This window comes from Pagrus major, chromosome 16, assembly GCF_040436345.1.
Source record: "Pagrus major chromosome 16, Pma_NU_1.0".
In the NCBI taxonomy this organism is placed as follows: Eukaryota; Metazoa; Chordata; class Actinopteri; order Spariformes; family Sparidae; genus Pagrus; species Pagrus major.
Genome location: NC_133230.1, coordinates 18,642,260 through 18,656,094, shown reverse-complemented (window position 1 = coordinate 18,656,094; position 13,835 = coordinate 18,642,260). Strand labels below are relative to the sequence as shown.

The following is a 13,835-nucleotide window of genomic DNA, read 5'->3' as shown; positions in this document are numbered from 1 at the left end:
GAGCATAATAAAGGATTTATTAACATTAATAAAGCAACGCTCTCAGTTTAGATCCAGTTGCTGCAAGTTAATTGTTAAAATGGGCATAGTTAGCTGCTGATAAATGCATAATAGAGTATGTATAACTCTTAATAAAGCTACAGAAAAGTTTGGTAGAGGTTTAACAATGACTTAATATGACATAGTGGCAGCCAGTCATAATAACTTGTGTCATTTTATTGAGTTTAAATAACACAAGTTATTTAAACTCAATAAATGTGTTTGTAATGCTATTATAAATGATTATAAGAAACTCATAAGGCTTTTATTAATGTTATTTGGCATCTATTACCTGTTAACAACTTTCTTATAAGTTCTTATAAATGTCTTATTATCCAATTATAAACATGTTTATGATGCTATTATTTACACTTACGCTGATTTCTTGTTACTTATTAGTGAACACATGCACATATTTTGATGATTCTTTAGTAGGCTAATGTAGTCTGTAGTTTCTGTTTGTTATGCACAAAGATAGAATATCATATTTGTCTTTTAAACTGTTTAATAGCTTTTCTCCTGCAACTCTGTGTTGTTTCCCTGACTTACAATAGTCGGTGAGAATTTAGGAATCGCTGCCTTCGTCCTCTCCCTCCTGGCCTTGATCATCGACTTTGTTGTTCTTTTTTGGCTGGGCTGGCAAAGACTTGGTAACCCACAGACAACGTCCAACCCTGTGGCTAACGGTGAACACAATGTTTTTCCTGTTTTGATTTTTGGCAAATGTTCTGTGGATGATTTTAATTTGTTGTTGTTGTTTTTTTATAGGTTTCCCTGGACCTAAAAAGTCACCAAAGTAAGTCTCTACAGAAAATAAATCAGATTTATGTTGATGTGAATCCAAAGGCCATGTATATTAACAGTCTGGACACATTTTTCTGCTCGCCAGGGAAGGTATTCCACAGGCTGACGGTGACGGAGATGTGTACATGAATTACACAAGCACCAACCAAGCCTACACTGATCTGGACCTCACCAATATGACTATGGACAATGTGTACTCAAGTCTGTCATGAACATGATGGAGAGAGGGAGGGTGGAGACGTGCAATAACAAGAGGAAGAAGAGACTGTAGTTATATCTGCATATAGAGCTCAACAATGCATTTAACCTGATAGATGATCTTTTGCATTCACAGTTTGTCTATGTGTGGATTACCTCAAAAGTTGTTTGATTTCATCTAATTTTGCAAAATCTGAATGTGGTAAAACCCACAGATCTGCAGTACTTGTGTGAAACTGTCCCCACTAAACGGGAAGAAACGCTTCTCTCTCTGTTTGTGCATGTTAATAAAATCTGTAATGTGCTACAGTTTTCAGTGTGTCTCAAACTACATCCACTGCTGATGGGTTGATTTGTCAGAAACTTGTATCACAATTAACACAGAAATAAAAGCTTTATTTCAAAACTTATAGAGTAAAACCAGCAACACTGTCTTTTTGATCAAAGAACAACGCAAGATCACAAAAACTGTACCATTAAAAAAATAAATAAATAAATGCAACAGCAGGTAAGCTCAGAGTGAATACAGCAAATATCTGAATAATGATAGGCATTAGCTTTCTTTGTCACAGTGAATCATGGGATTTTCTACAGTATGTCACAATATTGGATGCCAGAGGAGAAACGTAGCTCAAAGTTTTATTCCCTGGTCTTACAAAACCAGATAAAACATGCCTAGGCAAAGCTAAACCTATCACCTATCTGATGGAGACAATCATTGGTATGCACACATATTTTATTGTGTGTGTGGTTGATTGTGTGTGTGTAATCTAGGGAGAAGATCTCTTCTAAACAACCAAAAAGAGACGACTAGTCTTTAAATATGTGTATTTTCAGTTTTTAGTGCCGTACTAAGAGCAGAACAGCACCTGTGGGACAAGCCAAACAATGTATTCGTTGTCTCGGCAGTTGATTTCTCGGGTTGATAAAGTGTCTTCAACCAGCTATGTTTCGTTAACGTACTTCTGCTTGCAAAACTTCTGCTTTTCCGCTCAAGCTCACACAGGAAGAGCAATGGGACTGCTGTGGTTCAGACCACAAGATAGAATGTCAAGATATTTGTGTGAGCCCACATTAATAAGTGATTCAGAGGGTGTAGCTACCAATACCACAAGCTATAGGTGCAACATCATGCTGTATGTGCTCTTGTGTCTTTCACACACAGTAACATATCGACTTTTTAATACAAATAGTACATGTTTAAATCAGTCCATTTCGTGCTCTTGGTCCTCGTTCTGGGGTCTCAGGCTCTGATTCCTGCTGTCCATGGATAACTGTGAGTTGGCCGTCTGTGAACAGCCCTCTCCCTTTCCTACCTTTTTAATGTGGGCCATGATGAACCTTCTGAACTTCCTTGTGGCGAAACAATAAACTACTGGGTCCAAAATGCAATTGAGGCCCATGAGAAGCAAAGTGATCTGATGTGCGTCGTTCAACACCTGACGAGCCTCCTCGCTCCACTTTACGTGGCCAAAGCCCTCCTTGATCTGCAACACTGCCAGTGTCCATGGGCCTTGAATGACATGGTGGGGCAGGAAACACAGAATAAACACCCCCACCACAGCTATCAGCATCTGCAGGGCCCTCCGTTTCACACCCCTGGGCCTTCTAGATGTGGAAGACATGGTCCTCGTGCACTTTCTAGATATAATCGTAGACTGAGTGGGACCTTGAGAAAGTAACTTCCGAGCAATAAGTAAATTACACACCACGACAAGAAAGAAGACAACAAAAAATGATCCAATTATAGCAAAATTATTGGCAGCCACTTGCACCTTTGCTGACTCTGTTTCATTTTGGTAACCCTCGAAACAGCGAGTGAAGTTCTCGTCTTTGTTGGTCTGTTTAGATGTCAGAAATGGAACAGCCATCGACACGGTCAACAACCAGATGATGACGCACACGATGATCCCACGACGCCTGTGGTCCGAAGAGGCAGCATCCAGAGGCCGGGTGACAGCCCAGTATCGGTTGACGCTGATGGCTCCGAGGAAGAGGACGGAGCAGTAGGTGTTGATGAAGAACAATGAACCACTCAGCCGGCAAAGGTAGTCTCCGTAGATCCAGTTACGGTGACTGTAATAGCCAATCCAGAAGGGAAGAGCGAGCACAAAAAGGAGATCAGCGATGGTCAAGTTTGTCATGTAGATGCGGATTTCGCTCATATTCTTGGCTTCACGGAGGCAGCGCAGGACATACAGCACGTAGATGTTCTCGACAAGGCCAAGGATGAAGATGATACTGTAGGCAACTGGAAAGAGGACGTAACGAAATTCGGAATCCAGGAAGGTCGAGTTACTTGCAGAGGTTCCTGACATGTTAACTCGTTCTGTGGTTGAGTCCATTTTTGTCTGTTGGAGACAGAACACATCAACATCAGGGAAACGTCCTGGAAAGCATTTTGATGGCTCTTTTAGTCGAAAGAAGCTTCTCTGTTGCTAATATATTAGGTACACCTGCTAAAATGCATGTAGTCTAATACAATGAAAGAATCCTGATTGTTGATTCAATTACATGATCATTTTAGAAGCTGCAGTTTGTGATGTTTGACAGGTATTTCTAGTATTTTGCCCCTTAATGTTTCAGGAACAATTAACGTTAGCATGTAAGGTAGTTGTGGGAGAGTCTAAGGTCCAGAACACTCTTTCCTCACAAGATCAGATGTCGTACGTACCCTGTATAAATGTTAGGCCTGATAAGGAATGGATGAGGGCATAGTGACATCTGATATATGAGTTTATATCTCTCATGGTCTTTGCAAACTTGGCAGTTTGAAGCTGCTGTAAATAGGTTTACAGATCAGATCCCCAACACACCAAAGCTGTTGTTTGTGTTAACCATCTATGGTAGCAGACTTAATGTCTTCTACGCATTTTCTTTCTATTCCTCACTAGATCAGAGGTCAGAAGCTCTGCAGTAACTTCCCACATATTCGTTGTTAAACGGATAACCATCTGCAGGAGCGATGCTTTCTGAGCTAATCTGAACATTGATGAGACTCGGAAGGATTAACTTGACAATGCACAGTGTAAACAGTTGAGCTGTTATTTTGTTCCTCCTTGCAAGTTTGTATAAACTACTTTAATGTATTGATGAAGGTTGTCAGTCATCCAGGTCATGGTAAATATGTACTAGATATACTCCAACTTAAGTCATCGTTGTCTCTGAGTCTTCTTCATCTCTCCTGAATGGAGATGAGCAAAAATTCCACAACAGTGGTCATTATCAGTAGCGTTTTATCTGCATTCTAAATCTTCAATTTAATGAAAACATTCTTAACATTTCAAGTTTGAGCACATAAATCAGCTTCACAGTTCAAAATAGGCATGATTTGATCTGCCTGCCTTGACATGTCGTTCTTTTTCTAAAAGCACAAAGAGCAAATGTAACAGGGTGTCAACTTACCAGACTGCTTCCTCTCTTCTAATATGTCTCAAGATGTGAGCAGTGTGAATGTGTCAGTGTCAATAAAGTGAGGTTTCCTGAAAGGGGCTGGCTTCTGTGTCAGTGGGAGTGCTTCAGAGGTCAAGACAAAGGAGGTGAGAACTTGTTACAGTCTTCTTTTTAAAATCCTGATGATGCAACACACAAACTTCGACCTCTGTGTCTTGTTCCCGTGGGCGTTCTGTCTGTAGAAACGAAACAAAGGAGACGCCCACTTTGGAGCAATCTTGGAATTTTACAGTTAGCCTGCTCAGAGAAATATGGTTTAATTGCTCTGAGCAAGTGGAGATAAAGCCAATAATGTGATGTAGTTCATTAAAAGCATGACTTCTCTGAGAACATCTTAAGGCAAAATCAGTTTCTCACTATCCTTGAGAATATTGTTTGAGAAACATTAGTTGGCTCAATAATTCAAGGAAATTAGTGCAATACACTTCTGGGCATAAATGACATTAAACAATGAAGTTATCACAACAGCAACTTTAACGTTCCCCAAATTGGAACCCAAACTTTTTATTTTCTTTTTAACTTCTACATTAAACAATTAATTTACAGACAGTCAGACCCCTGATTAAACTAGTGTCTATGTCTTCAGTGAGTCATGATTGGGGCCTTTAGCCTGAATGATGAAAATGAATAGCCTATTCTACATACAGATTGTTTGATACTAAACTTTATGTCATTAGTATGCCTTAATTGTTCTTCATATTGGCATGCACAGGCATTCTGAGGGGCTCCTGGGCAGCCACAGTTATGTCCCCGGCTTCCTTCTGACGTTAACACACTGCACTAAAAGTAGATCGTATCACTCCAGTTCTCAGATCTTCACACTGGCTTCCTGTCTGTCAAAAAAGAGATTTCAGTCCATAGAGTCAAAACTAAACATGGAGAAGAAGCATTCAATTATTACGCGCCACATATCTGGAACAAACTCCAGTTCCTCCAGAAAACTGAAGGTCCGCTCCAACTCTCACCTCTTTTACATCAAGGCTGAAGACCTTTTTGTTTTCCACAGCCTTTCATTGAAGCGATTTTCAGGCTTTGAGCGGCACTGTGACCTTTATTCTTTAATCTTGTCTCTTTTGACACTATTTAAGCTTACTTTCATGTTTTTTAACTTGTTTTGATGTTTTGTTTCTTCCTACTTGTTTTTCATGTATTTTAAATGCAATTTTTAACGTCTTTTCATGTCATTTTATGCCCCTGTAAAGCACTTTGAGTTGCCTTGTGTCTGAATTGTGCTATTCAAATAAACTTGCCTTGCCTTGCCTATAAAATCTTATATACTTATATACAAAGTATGTGTTTAATTGTTGAGTAAAAATGCTCCTCAGTCAATAAATGCGCAACTACTTCCAATCAAACAATATGGAGATAATTCAGTGTTAATTCATCTTATCTCCTGGCTGCCAGGAAAGCAGGTGAAAGGAGTTCAGGAGAATTGTTTTTATCTTGGCTGCATCACTCAGCTGTGTCGCACTCCGCCTCTGTCACCTACTTATTTACAAAACCCTCACCTCTGCTTTCAGGTAAAACTCAAAATCTGGCAAATAATCAAATTACAGATACTCAAATACTGTTATTTCTCTTTAAACCTCTCAAAACATTTCCAGTGTAAATAAAATGCATTTTGCTTTTTCAGCATTTATAATTATCCTTACAAAAACAGTACTGGCGCAAGCTACAGGTGTGCTGCTTGTATCCTACAACATGCTAGATGCTGTTTATTTTGCGTTAGTTTTGGCAGCTGCTGTTTTCTATTCAAATCCACATGGAGCAGTCTGTGAAAATGTTCCTCCGCTTTCAATGTTAATAAAAAAATGTCAAATAAAAACTCCATTATCATTATTTTAAAAAGAAAAAACAAACATTAGTCAGGTCACCATTAACAAAACTGGCGACCTGCTATAAAAAGAGTTTCATAATTAAAAATTGACAATTTTATACAGATGTTATTAAAAGTGTAATCAAGTAATCCTTGATAATGTAACTATAATCTAATTGCACATTTTTTGTCAAATGTAGTCTGGGCTGTTCATACTCTGCACTTATTTTTTGTAATCTGACTACGTTATTCCAATCACATGTAATCCATTACTCCACCCCCAGCTTCGAAAGGTACATATAACATACCTAGCTGGCTTTAATTCATGATTCCCTGTGGGGCCCTCTTAGCTTTTATAAACCAGTATCAGATTGAACTGGTTCTTATTCTCAGCAGTTGAGGCAACTGTGCAGTAATGCATTTTAACCACAAGAGGGAGGGAGAGGCTAATAAAAAGAGTAAATTCTCCTGCGTCAAACAGTGTACAGTGTTGTACAGCCCAGGTGAGGCTCCATACCCCACTCTGTGAACTGCATGCACCACCACTCTCACACTCTGTGCTGTTCAAAGCACGGAGATGTGTACATGAATTACACAAGCACCAACCAAGCCTACACTGATCTTGACCTCACCAATATGACTATGGACAATGTGTACTCAAGTCTGTCATGAACATGATGGAGAGGGAGGGTGGAGACGTGCAATAACAAGAGGAAGAAGAGACTGTAGTTATATCTGCATTTAGAGCTCAACAATGTCTTTAACCTGAAAGATGATCTTTTGCATTCACAGTTTGTCTATGTGTGGATTACCTCAAAAGTTGTTTGATTTCATCTAATTTCGCAAAATCTGAATGTGGTAAAACCCACAGATCTGCAGTACTTGTGTGAAACTGTCCCCACTAAACGGGAAGAAATGCTTCTCTCTCTGTTTGTGCATGTTAATAAAATCTGTAATGTGCTACAGTTTTCAGTGTGTCTCAAACTACATCCACTGCTGATGGGTTGATTTGTCAGAAACTTGTATCACAATTAACACAGAAATAAAAGCTTTATTTCAAAACTTATAGAGTAAAACCAGCAACACTGTCTTTTTGATCAAAGAACAACACAAGATCACAAAAACTGTGCCATTAAAAAAATAAATAAATAAATGCAACAGCAGGTAAGCTCAGAGTGAATACAGCAAATATCTGAATAATGATAGGCATAAGCTTTCTTTGTCACAGTGAATCATGGGATTTTCTACAGTATGTCACAATATTGGATGCCAGAGGAGAAACGTAGCTCAAACTTAGTTTTATTCCCTGGTCTTACAAAACCAGATAAAACATGCTTAGGCAAAGCTTAACCTATCTGATGGAGACAATCATTGGTATGCACACATATTTTATTGTGTGTGTGGTTAATTGTGTGTGTGTAATCTAGGGAGAAGATCTCTTCTAAACAACCAAAAAGAGACAACTAGTCTGTAAATATGTGTATTATCTGTTTTTAGTGCCGTGCTAAGAGCAGAACAGCACCTGTGGGACAAGCCAAACAATGTATTCGGTGTCTCGCCAGTTGATTTCTCAAGTGAAGGTGCAACATCATGCTGTATGTGCTCTTGTGTCTGTCACACACAGTAACATATCTACCTTTTAATACAAATAGTACATGTTTAAATCAGTCCATTTCGTGCTCTTGGTCCTCGTTCTGGGGTCTCAGGCTCTGATTCCTGTTGTGCATGGACAGCTGTGTGTTGGCCGTCTGTGAACAGCCCTCTCCCTTTCCTACCTTTTTAATGTGGGCCATGATGAACCTTCTGAACTTCCTTGTGGCGAAACAATAAACTACTGGGTCCAAAATGCAATTGAGGCCCATGAGAAGCAAAGTGATCTGATGCGCGTTGTTCAACACCTGACGAGCATCGTCGCTCCACTTTACGTGGCCCCAGCCCTCCTTGATCTGCAACACTGCCAGTGTCCATGGGCCTTGAATGACATGGTGGGGCAGGAAACACAGAACAAACACCCCCACCACAGCTATCAGCATCTGCAGGGCCCTCCGTTTCACACCCCTGGGCCTTCTAGATGTGGAAGACATGGTCTTGGTGCACTCTCTAGATATATTCGTAGACTGAGTGGGACCTTGAGAAAGTAACTTCCGAGCAATAAGGAAATTACACACCACGACAAGAAAGAAGACAACAAAAAATGATCCAATTATAGCAAAATGAGTGACAGCCATTCCCACCTTCGCTGACTCTGTTTCATTTTGGTACCCCTCGAAACAGCGAATAAAGTTCTTGTCTTTGTTGGTCTGTTTAGATGTCAGATATGGAACAGCCATCGACACGCTCAACAACCAGATGATGACGCACACGATGATCCCACGACGCCTGTGGTCCGAAGAGGCAGCATCCAGAGGCCGGGTGACAGCCCAGTATCGGTTGACGCTGATGGCTCCGAGGAAGAGGACGGAGCAGTAGGTGTTGATGAAGAACAATGAACCACTCAGCCGGCAAATTTCTTCTCCAGAGCGCCAGTTACCCTCTTGACTGTAATAGTCAATCCAGAAGGGAAGAGCGAGCACAAAAAGGAGATCAGCGATGGTCAAGTTTGTCATGTAGATGCGGATTTCGCTCATATTCTTGGCTTCGCGGAGGCAGCGCAGGACATACAGCACGTAGATGTTCTCGACAAGGCCAAGGATGAAGATGATACTGTAGGCAACTGGAAAGAGGACGTAACGAAATTTGGAATCCATGAAGGTCGAGTTACTTGCAGACATGTTAACTCGTTCTGTGGTTGAGTCAATTTTTGTCTGTTGGAGACAGAACACATCAACATCAGGGAAACGTCCTGGAAAGCATTTTGATGGCTCTTTTAGTCGAAAGAAGATTCTCTGTTGCTAATATATTAGGTACACCTGCTAAAATGCATGTAGTCTAATACAATGAAAGAATCCTGATTGTTGATTCAATTACATGATCATTTTAGAAGCTGCAGTTTGTGATGCTTGACAGGTATTTCTAGTATTTTGTCCTTTAATGTTTCAGGAACATAATATCGTTAGCGTGTAAGGTAGTTGTGGGAGAAAAATCTAAGGTCCAGAAAACTCTGGCCTCACAAGATCAGATGTCGTACGTACCCTGTATAAACGTTAGGCCTGATAAGGAATGGATGAGGGCAAACTTGGCAGTTTGAAGCTGCTGTAAATGTTTACAGATCAGATTCCCAACAAACCAAAGCAGTTGTTTGTGTTAACCATCTATGGTAGCAGACTTAATGTCTTCTACGCATTTTATTTCTATTCCTCACTAGATCAGAGGTCAGAAGTTCTGCAGTAACTTCCCACATATTCGTTGTTAAACAGATAACCATCTATGGGAGGGATGCTTTCTGAGCTAATCTGAACATTGATGAGACTCTTGTCAAGTTGTGCTGTTATTTTGTTCCTCCTTGCAAGTTTGTATAAACTACTTCAACGTATTGATGAAGGTTGTCAGTCATCCAGGTCATGGTAAATATGTACTAGATATACTCTAACTTAAGTCATCGTTGTCTCTGAGTCTTCTTCATCTCTCCTGAATGGAGATGAGCCGAAATTCAACAACAGTGGTCATTATCAGTAGCGTTCTAAATCTTCTAATTCATTAAAACATTCCTAACATTTCAAGGTAGCATAAATCCACTTCACAGTTCAAAACAGGCATGATTTGAGCATTAAGAGCAAATGTAACAGCGTGTCAACTTACCAGACTGCTTCCTCTCTTCTAATATGTCTCAAGATGTGAGCAGTGTGAATGTGTCAGTGTCAATAAAGTGAGGTTCCCTGAAAGGGGCTGGCTTCTGTGTCAGTGGGAGTGCTTCAGAGGTCAAGACAAAAGAGGTGAGAACTTGTTACAGTCTTCCTTGGAAATCCTGATGATGCAACACGCATACATCAACATTTGTGTCTTGTTCCCGTGGGCGTTCTGTCTATAGAAACAAAACAAAGGAGACGCCCACTTTGGAGCAATCTTGGAATTTTACAGTTAGCCTGCTCAGAGAAATATGGTTTAATTGCTCTGAGCAAGTGGAGATAAAGCCAATAATGTGATGTAGTTCATTAAAAGCATGACTTCTCTGAGAACATCTTAAGGCAAAATCAGTTTCTCACTATCCTTGAGAATATTGTTTGAGAAACATTAGTTGGCTCAATAATTCAAGGAAATTAGTGCAATACACTTCTGGGCATAAATGACATTAAACAATGAAGTTATCACAACAGCAACTTTAATGTTCCCCAAATTGGAACCCAAACTTTTTATTTTCTTTTTAACTTCTACATTAAACAATTAATTTACAGACAGTCAGACCCCTGATTAAACTAGTGTCTATGTCTTCAGTGAGTCATGATTGGAGCTTTTAGCCTGAATGATGAAAATGAATAGCCTATTCTACATACAGATTGTTTGATACTAAACTTTATGTCATTAGTATGCCTTAATTGTTCTTTATATTGGCATGCACAGGCATTCTGAGGGGCTCCTGGGCAGCCACAGTTATGTCCCCGGCTTCCTTCTGACGTTAACCACTGCACTAAAAATTTCTGCTCAGCTTCAATCTGTAATATTGAAAACTACAAACCGAGCCAGAAATCTTGGTGTAATCATGGACTCAGACCTGAATTTGAGCAGCCACACTAAAACAATTACAAAGTCAGCCTGCTATTACCTTAAGAATATATGAAGGATTAAAGGACTTATGTCTCAGCAGGATTTGAAAAAACTTGCTGCAGTTGATTCAGAGCGCTGCTGCTCGAGTCCTAACAAGAACCGAAAAAGTAGATCACATCACTCCAGTTCTCAGATCTTCACACTGGCTTCCTGTCTGTCAAAAAAGAGATTTCAAAATCTTGCTGTTGGTTGATAAAGCACTGAATGGTTTAGGGCCAAAATATGTTTCTGACCTGCTTGAAGCGATTTTCAGGCTTTGAGCGGCACTGTGACCTTTATTCTTTAATCTTGTCTCTTTTGACACTATTTAAGCTTACTTTCATGTTTTTTAACTTGTTTTGATGTTTTGTTTCTTCCTACTTGTTTTTCATGTATTTTAAATGCAATTTTTAACATCTTTTCATGTCATTTTATGCCCCTGTAAAGCACTTTGAGTTGCCTTGTGTCTGAATTGTGCTATACAAATAAACTTGCCTTGCCTATAAAATCTTATATACTTATATACAAAGTATGTGTTTAATTGTTGAGTAAAAATGCTCCTCAGTCAATAAATGCGCACTTCCAATCAAACAATATGGAGATCAACTTACTTAAAGGCATAGATGTTATCATAATTCAGTGTTAATTCATCTTATCTCCTAGCTGCCAGGAAAGCAGGTGAAAGGAGTTCAGGAGAATTGTTTTTATCTTGGCTGCATCACTCAGCTGTGTCGCACTCCGCCTCTGTCACCTACTTATTTACAAAACCCTCACCTCTGCTTTCAGGTAAAAATCAAAATCTGGCAAATAATCAAATTACAGATACTCAAATACTGTTATTTCTCTTTAAACCTCTCAAAACATTTCCAGTGTAAATAAAATGCATTTTGCTTTTTCAGCATTTACAGTTATCCTTACAAAAACAGTACTGGCGCAAGCTACAGGTGTGCTGCTTGTATCCTACAACATGCTAGATGCTGTTTATTTTGCGTTAGTTTTGGTAGCTGCTGTTTTCTATTCAAATCCACATGGAGCAGTCTGTGGAAATGTTCCTCCGCTTTCAATGTTAATAAAAAAATGTCAAATAAAAACTCCATTATCATTATTTTAAAAAGAAAAAACAAACATTAGTCAGGTCACCATTAACAAAACTGGCGACCTGCTATAAAAAGAGTTTCATAATTAAAAATTGACAATTTTATACAGATGTTATTAAAAGTGTAATCAAGTAATCCTCGATAATGTAACTATAATCTAATTGCACATTTTTTGTCAAATGTAGTCTGGGCTGTTCATACTCTGCACTCATTTTTTGTAATCTGACTACGTTATTCCAATCACATGTAATCCATTACTCCACCCCCAGCTTCGAAAGGTACATATAACATATCTAGCTGGCTATAATTCATGATTTCTTGTGGGGCCCTCTTAGCTTTTATAAACCAGTATCAGATTGAACTGGTTCTTATTCCCAGCAGTTGAGGCAACTGTGCAGTAATGCATTTTAACCACAAGAGGGAGGGAGAGGCTAATAAAAAGAGTAAATTCTCCTGCGTCAAACAGTGTACAGTGTTGTACAGCCCAGGTGAGGCTCCATACCCCACTCTGTGAACTGCATGCACCACCACTCTCACACTCTGTGCTGTTCATAGCACCACCACCACCGCCCCCTCTGTGGTAAATGTTTAATTCCAGCCCCTATGTACAAGCACACAACACAACACGTCCTCCTCTCCCTGGTGCCACAGTGTAATTCCTAGATTAAGGTTAACGAGCCTCCCCAACCTTATTGCTGTTATTATGGCTTGGCGGTGGAACAAGAGAGCAGAGCTTTTTGGTGGTTGTGCCCTGCATGCCTGCCAGACGTGCTGTGCCATTGCTGGGTATACAGGCTTACACTGTAAAAAAAAAAAAAAAAAATCTTTTCACGATACATCTTGTCGCTCGCGGTTTGGGTGTGGATTCAAAAGATTCCACAGCAAGTGAGTGAGATTTGTCTCGGCCATGAAATGGAGGGCAGCTTATGTGAGATGTGGTTAGGTTCAAAGTACAGTAGGCCTGGATGTGTAATTGTTTTTGAGTAGGAACAACCTCTTATCATTAACTTAATGTAAGTATATACATTTGATGAAATATTTCAAGTTATTTATACTCAAAAATTCAAGTTCACTGCTAATGCTGAATGTTCAATACACAACTACTGTGGCCTCTTTGCATATGTCCCAGCATGCATTGTTTGAGCGTTAACTCTCCAGATACCATTCTGTGTAATGGTTAAATAAAACTTATATGAAGACTTGGTGTGTCCTTTAGTATATATTAAAAGAATGGTTCTGCATTTCTGCATATACATTTATTTGCTTTCTTGGGCAGAATTGGATGAGTACATCGACACCAATCTTATTATTTAGCCACAGCCAGCAGCCTGTTAGCTTAGCTTGTCTTAGCTTCGAGGTGGACCCAAAGCTCAGTACTATCCTTAGCCCTGAGCTGGGACTAGTTTACCCTGGGATAACTTAGCCCCTATTTGTACCTACATTGTTAACGCAGGGTTAACCTAAGCCCGTGGCTATAGGATTCACACTGCAATTTCTACTAGCCCTGGGTTAAATGGAACACGTTTACATTCTTGAATGACGGCTGACTGCTCGGTTTGCCTTAGCCCGTTTCACACTGGTTGAATTTAAAGGGATAACCCCACAAACTCCTGCCAGGATCATGCCAGTGTGAACACTTTCTTAGCCTTGGGATAAGAAGGCTGTCAGAGTGCTTTTAGTCCTGGGCTAAGTGCAGTGTGAAAAGCTTGTTAGTATCTAATGTTCACTGAAATTAATAAAAACAAGTT

The 13,835-nt window shown here is 39.7% G+C and overlaps 2 protein-coding genes across 2 annotated transcripts; both read right to left on the bottom strand.

Annotated features, from left to right (window-relative positions):
- Window positions 1-1,420: 1,420 nt before the first annotated feature.
- On the bottom strand, window positions 1,421-4,459 carry LOC141010833 (platelet-activating factor receptor-like). Its single transcript, XM_073483946.1, has 2 exons — window positions 4,447-4,459; window positions 1,421-3,392 (listed from the first exon to the last, which is right to left on the bottom strand). The coding sequence occupies exon 2, from the start codon at window positions 3,384-3,386 to the stop codon at window positions 2,247-2,249; it is 1,140 nt and encodes a 379-aa protein (XP_073340047.1). The 5' UTR covers window positions 3,387-3,392; window positions 4,447-4,459; the 3' UTR covers window positions 1,421-2,246.
- A 3,515-nt stretch (window positions 4,460-7,974) lies between these two features.
- ptafr (platelet-activating factor receptor) lies at window positions 7,975-9,079 on the bottom strand. Its single transcript, XM_073483172.1, has one exon. It carries the CDS (start codon window positions 9,055-9,057, stop codon window positions 7,975-7,977), a length of 1,083 nt encoding a protein of 360 aa, XP_073339273.1. The 5' UTR covers window positions 9,058-9,079.
- Window positions 9,080-13,835: the final 4,756 nt, after the last annotated feature.